The sequence below is a fragment of the Fulmarus glacialis genome, unplaced genomic scaffold (assembly GCF_000690835.1).
Source record: "Fulmarus glacialis isolate BGI_N327 unplaced genomic scaffold, ASM69083v1 scaffold19450, whole genome shotgun sequence".
Lineage (NCBI taxonomy): Eukaryota > Metazoa > Chordata > Aves > Procellariiformes > Procellariidae > Fulmarus > Fulmarus glacialis.
The window spans coordinates 2,530-9,720 of record NW_009186145.1 but is presented as its reverse complement, the minus strand read 5'-3'; the positions used below and the strand labels follow the sequence as shown (position 1 = coordinate 9,720).

The 7,191-nt window shown below is 35.8% G+C and overlaps 1 protein-coding gene across 1 annotated transcript in view; it reads left to right on the top strand.

Annotated features, from left to right (window-relative positions):
• Positions 1-7,191, top strand: part of POLN (polymerase (DNA directed) nu) — a gene marked incomplete at its 3' end in the record, with an annotated part of 25,641 nt that overhangs the window by 16,398 nt on the left and 2,052 nt on the right. The window contains exons 7-11 of the mRNA XM_009586948.1: positions 2,199-2,267; positions 3,749-3,809; positions 4,563-4,627; positions 5,454-5,537; positions 5,959-6,048. Of these exons, the coding sequence (XP_009585243.1) occupies positions 2,199-2,267; positions 3,749-3,809; positions 4,563-4,627; positions 5,454-5,537; positions 5,959-6,048 (369 nt within the window). The remainder of the gene's footprint in view (positions 1-2,198; positions 2,268-3,748; positions 3,810-4,562; positions 4,628-5,453; positions 5,538-5,958; positions 6,049-7,191) is intronic.

Here is a 7,191-nt window from a genome sequence, read left to right as displayed (position 1 = left end):
CCCCCAATTGTCATGGCCAGGAATCTGCAATCAGTACTGCACTGTGTCTGGGATAATTGTCTTGCATTCTGAGTTTCAGTACTTGCTCAAAATTCCATAGTCTTACGGGGTTTAATGCAGGTTTTCCCTGTCAGACTTCTCGTCAGTTGTTTCTTTCAGGGATTTTTTTTCTTCTTTTTTCCTTCCCATTTATTATATAAAACCAGAACTATACTAGAATCTTTCTTAAAAGTCTTAATTACCCTTATTAAAGCAATACCTTATGTCAAATGAATTTCACATCTACCTTTTTGGATAGTCAGATGCTGAGCTTAGGGTATGAAACTCTAGAGGATCTCACTAAATTGAGTGAGCATAATTGAAAGTAATGCATGCAGAGTAGTTTCAATTTACAAAGAGATCTTGGAATCATTGTTGCCAGTTTTATTGCAGCCAAAAAGCCAACAAAATATAGGCACTATAAGGAAAGGTATTGAGAACAAGAAAAGGGACATGATTTTTTTTGTCATAGAAAACCTTGGTGCACCCCCGTCTCGAAGACTGTGCAGTTTTGGTCTCTGTGTTTCAAGAAAGGCATAGTGGGCTTCTGAAAGGTCAGAGGATGGAACAGCTGCTTTATAAGGAGGATGTGGAAAAATTTGTGGTGATTTAAGATGGAGATGGAAAGACTGAAGGGTGCTATACTAGCAGTTTTCTAAATTATTATGAGGGCAGTGGGTAAAGCGAATTCCGAGGTACTATTCAGCAAATCCTGCAGTACTATAACTGTGAGTCATTTGATGAAACTAGGAGGAGATGGGATTAAAAACTGATAAATTTTTTTTATGCACTTAGCAATGAAGTCTGCAATCTAGAGATAAACAAGAAAATACTAAACATATTTTTGAAGCAATCAAAACCTGGACTGTCCCTTAGAGATGCTATCTAACTTCATGAAGAAATTTTTAGTCTGCAGATTAAGCAGGTTCCATTAAGCCAATTGTTCTACACCTAGTGGACATGAAAATAATTGATATATGATTCTCTTTATAAAAACTGTTATGTTCTCTTCCTTCAACTTATTCTTCTAAACTAAATAAATCTGATTAATGTCTTTCTCTGTAGGTCATGTTTTCTAAACGTACTATTGTTTTTTGTTCTCTTCTTTAGCCTATCTGACATTTCTTAATGTCTGTCTGAAAGTATTGTGGCCAAGTTGGCCCAATACTTCAGCTATATCCTCAGGAGTATTTATCAACACAGAGTAAATGCCTCTTTTTACACAAATAACCCTTAGTTTAATTTCACTATTTTATATAAAAAAATAAGAACTATCATAACATGTCATACTTAATTCCGTGTAACCTATTTTCCTGCCTCCAATCAGACCAGTATGTGATTCTTGGGGAAGAGTATATGGACAGGCAAGTGCGTAACTTTAGTCCTCTGGAATGCTGTCCTAGGTTGTATGGTTTGTGGCTCAGGAATTTTACGGGACAGTGCTAATGTTTTTGCACTTAATGGCTTGGATGTAAATTTATTCCGTAATTTTGGTTGTTCAGCCATCATTGAAGTTACACGCTGCAGGAAAGAAAATGTACATCTGCAGCATTTTTCACATTCCCATCTTTCCTCACAGGAATTTAGTAATGAAAAGCAGCACTTTATGGTTTACATTTTGTGTATTAGCCCGATAAACAAATTTAATAGATTGACATTAAGTTTATTTTCAGTGATCATGTTCTTGGAGCTAACGATCATATTCTCAGTGTCTGTATGCATTTCAAAATGGTCGTCTAGCCAACTGAATGAGGTGGCATGGCTCTGTGCAGAACACCTCTGGAACAGAAGGGAAGGAAGTAAATAGTTCAGGCCCAGAAGAGCGGCAGTACTGATAGGAGAAAGAAAATTGCAAGGAATTTTTCCTCATTTTTCAAGTAGTAATAGAATTCTGATTACAATGTCAAAGGCAGTGTAGTGATACTATTTCTCCATACTCGGTCTCTGCAAAATGTAAATAAAGGAACAGGTAAAATCTTGAGTATTCTGCTCTGTTCATGAATTGTGTTTGTCAGAGGTCTAAGAACATTACTAAAATAAATATAACAGGAGACATACAGAAAAATATATTTATACAGTTTAATCTCTTCTAAATAGATAGTATTCTAAATATCTTTATTTTAGCATTAAAACTATGATTTTTTATTTATTTATATCAGTATCAAAATCTAGGTGTGAACTTGGAGAAGCTTTATAATGTAATGATGGACCTTGCTCATGACTTACAGGTAAGATATAAAAAGTAGTTACTCAGATATAACTTCGGAGGTATTATCATGAACTAAAGAGAGTTAGTGATGTGCTTCTCATTCAAATCAGCATCTCTACTCGAGTTAAATAGAAGGCTTCCATCATTACTGGTTTACAATGCTGGTCAACATGTAAAATAAAGTTGCCCGTCAAATTTGCCATTTTTTCCAGAAGAAGGAAATGGTTAGTCTCAAGGTTAATCTTTAGAAAAAACTTTTCCTCTGCAACAGTTAACTAAATATTTAGATGAAGATTCTAAGAACGGGAAATGTTCAGAATATTGTGACTTTTCTTTTGGTATTTTAAAGCTATATGAAACAGTTTAAAAAGTATTAGCAGAGTTAAAACAGAGTGTAGCTGGTTTTTTTCGATGTATTCCTTGGGCACAAAAACTCTCAGCGTATCTTTTGCTGTAGGTTGTATTAGCCAAACACTGGTCAAACACTGGAACAGGCTTCCCAGAGAGGTGGTCGATGCCCCGAGCCTATCAGTGTTTGAGGCATTTGGACAATGCCGGTAATAATACGCTTTAACTTTTGGTCAGCCCTGAATTGGTCAGGCAATTGGACTAGATGATCGTTGTAGGTCCCTTCCAAAGTGAACTATTTTATTCTATGTTAGCCCTTATTGCAGTTCAGAATGCGTCTCAAGAAGTCTTTTAGTCTTTTAGTGTTTTTTGTGTGTGTTTTCTCCCTGTAATCATATACTTGGAAAAGTGTCAGAATTTAGGGATATGCTCAGGTTCTGGTGGAAGGTACATCATAGAATCCTAGGGGTTTTCCTTGAAGTTGATGGTAGCAAGTGTAGGGCTTAGACCATTAGTTGATGGAGCCATATTAATCTGGATATCTAAGTGGCCCAGCAGTATGATGAAACAATGTGTGAAGGAAGGCAACAGGGAAACACCAAAGAAACACTGAGAGCCAGCCAATGGGAGAAGTTTTTAGACAAGTGTTGCTGTCTGGTTGCTTCAGTAGTTAGAGAAGAAACAGACTTCCTGTTCTTTGTAACTAAATTGGGTACATAACCCTATCATCTTTTATTTTCTTCCTAATGAAAACAAAGTTATGAATTCTGAATGGTTGCTTAATTGTTCAAGTGAATAAAGAAAAAGGGATAACTGTATGTCCTATTATAATGGAGCTTGCTCTAAAAATAAACCATTTAGAAAAATGAGGTATGTATATTTCTTTATTGCTATTCCTGTACAAAATGATTACTATTACAAAATGTATTACTGTTCCCCACAAAATGAAATGATAATGGACTACAGCATTTAGATTCTATAATTCACAGTAAGTAGTATTTCATTCCATGAACAGTGTTGTCATATAAAAGGGGATTAAACAGAAAGTGGAATACTGCTTACTGGAAAATAGATCCATGTAATGACACTGCTATATGTTTTAAGATTAAAATTGGCTGATACTGAAGAATTTATTTGTATCTTGCTTTACAGGTTCAAGGTTTGTGGAAATTATTTTGCACGTTAGAGCTTCCACTTATCAAAATTCTGGCAGGTATGAAAGTTCAGTTCAAAATATGAATCTTCACTATTTTCACACAGCTGCTGACTATGCTCAAGTAGAATGTTATACCTCAGAATACTAAATGTTATCTTAGCCTCATAACAGCTGTATGAGTTTGAGTTTCCATTTTACAATCTAAGAAGCATGTAAGGTTGTCCTGGTTTCGGCTGGGATAGGGTTAAATTTCTTGCTAGTGCTGTGTTTTGGATTTAGTATGAGGAGAATGTTGATAACACACTGATGTTTTCAGTTGTTGCTAAGTACCCTCCTAGTCCAAGGACAGCTCCCATGCCTACTGACTGAGCTAGGTACACAAGATGGGAGGGAACATCATCAGGACAGCCAGCTCAGCTGGCTAATGGGGTATTCCATACCATGTGACGTCATGCTCAGTATATGAATGGTAGGCGTGATCCAGGAAGTACCGATCGCTACCTGGTTATCGGTCAGCGCGGGTGGTGAGCAATTGCATTGTGCATCACTTATTTTGTATATTTTATCGTTATCATTATTATTCTCCCTTTTCTGTTTTATTAAACTGTCTTTATCTCAACTCACGAGTTTTTCTCGCTCTTAACCTCCCGATTCTCTCCCCGTCCCCCTGGGGGGCGGGAGGGGAGTGAGTGAGCGGCTGCGTGGTATTTGGCTGCCTGCCAGGTTAAACCACGACAGTCCTTTTTGGCGCCCAACGTGGGGCTCGAATTGTCAATTGTAAGTGTTCTCAGTATATAATTGTATTTACAGTGATGGAAACACACAAAATACGTGTGAACAAACAAGAACTGAAAAAAACATCAGAGATTCTGGGGGTAAATTTTGTCTTTTTTTTCCTTTTGGAAATTGTATAGCATCATCTTTCTGCTTTTACTGAGGATAACTGATTAAAAAGAGGAGGAAGCTTTTTGTTTTGTCACATTTTACATGACAGTTTGGGGATTCCAGTATTTTTATTATTATAAACATAAGTAATGATATTTAAATTTTAGAATACTTCCATGTTTATTTAGGCAAGCAAAAAAGATACATTTGCTTCATTAGCCTTGCCCCGGAACTGAGATTGCTTTGCAAAATGCACAGGTCCTTTTGGGTTATGTGTTGTAGAGTAAAAATTGTAATGACTCTTTCTGAACTTAGAGTTATCAGTAACCATCTTCCTGAGAAGTGATAGATATTTCTATCTCTTTTTGTAAATAAAATACTCTTTACAACTTACGTATTCTGAGAGTTCCAAGTTTGCCGTTTCCCCATTTATAAAAATAGCTACAAGAGAATCCTATTTTGTAGCATAAAATCTGACTACATAATCATAGTGGTCCACAGGTTATTAATTTACTAGAATAATTTGCATAGCTCTGTTTCTCACAAATCTCTATAGTCTTCAGTAACCTAAATTATTTTCCCACAAATTTTGGTACTTTTTACTATAGTAAATCCCCTTCCCAGGTCATGAAGAAATAAAGATTAAAGAGTATATAAGCAATCTACTAAATAAAATGTTGATAGCCAGCAATGATTACACATTATCAAGTACCCTATTTTTAAATAGAACTCCAATATACTCATTAAGCTAGGAAGTAGCAGATATTAAAGAAAATAATAATATAAACAGAATAATTCTGATGTACTAATGTATAGTTGCGACTCAAAGAGCTTGAACAGGAAGCTCATCAAGTTGCTGGAGAACGATTCCTTTTGACCAGCAGTAGTCAACTCAGAGAGGTAATATTTATATTATTATGTAAGTTGTAAGTTCTGTAAATTGTTATTAATAGAGAAGAATTATAAAGCATATAAAATTGTCCGTACAACTTCATAATTCTTTTTCTTCAATATTAATTATCTTATTTTCTGATTTTAATGGAGGACATACCAGCTTTTCCATAAATCTGGCAATGTTGGATAATCTGTATTTGAATATATTTACATAAATTATGCATTTGATTTTAGTAAATACACTACTTTTTCAATAGCTCAAAAATAAAGATTTGATCTTTTCAATTCTGTGTTAGTTCTCTTTGCTACAGTATGCTCTATTTTCCTTGAAATCTGTTTTCTAGACTTCAGTTCAGGCAGCAAATAATTTTCCTTTCTGTTTCAGCACTTGAAACATTTCTCTTATATATTTTTTTTCTTACTCTAGGTACTATTTGAAAAGTTAAAACTGCATACACTGTGTGAGAAAATTCACAGAACTGAAGTACAACAACTTGTGTCCACATCAGAAGTTGTGGTGAGATGCGGAAGGATTTTAAAACCATCTGCATGATTTAGCAAAGCTTCTAAGTTATATTCCAGTGAAACTGTGATTTGTCTAAAGTTTTCCTAACAATGTTGATTTATATTTGTATTGTACTAATCACACTTCATTTACTTATGCCAGAAATGAAAGTTGCACTCAATGATGGGGAAAAACAAACTAGCTACTGAAGCTAAACTTTAGCTATAAACCAGGGTTAAAAACTTTAGTACCAGCATGCATGTATGACCACCTTCCTCAAAGGAGGGAGACTTTCTTACAGATTTTGGTAGCTCAGTATGACTGACTGGGTCGGTGAAAGAGACCGCTGGTGAAAGAAAAGAATGTTAATGTAAAATCTGCTGGAGAAGGAAATAGCAACCCAGACTTTCTCTTTGCCGTCAGGAGATTTGGGCTAAAACCATGTTGTCATCTTTTTATGGACCCTTATTTTATTCCTGCTAGGTAAAGAGGTCTGTAGGAAATTATTTGATACCTGTGGTTTGAATCAGGAGTTGTCGCTTTCTTTGTATGGTCCAGTGTTTTACTTGTGTGCATGAATTTTCCTCAGGCTTTTTTTTTTTTCTCTCTGGGGAGATGCTTGTCTTCAGTAAGAGCAGTTGCATTTGGAGTCAGATCTGCAGGATCTTGATAGAATCTTGTTCCCTTAGAGCAATAATGACCAAACAGTTTAGGTACCTTGATACACCTGTAGAAGAGATCAAATATATCTTCAGATTCAGTGCAATAAATACTGTGCATATGAAGCTTCTTCAGTTCTCTCTTCTGTTAGTGTTGGAGCAGATAATTTTCAGCAATGCAGACGTTCATGTGTGATCCCACACAAGTGCAGAAACCTGCCAAAAACATTTGTCTAAAAATGCTGAAGTCAAGAGCAAACTGCAGACTTCTTGGTAATTTGAGGCAAATGTGGATGCCCTATCCTTTTCATAGAATCATAGAATCATTTAGGTTGGAAAAGACCTTTAGGATCATCGAGTCCAACCATAAACCTAACACTTCCAAGTCCACCATTAAACCATGTCCCTAAGCGCCACACTTGATACATCTTTTAAATATCTCTAGGGATGGTAACTCAACCACTTCCCTGGGCAGCCTCTTCCAATGCTTGATAGC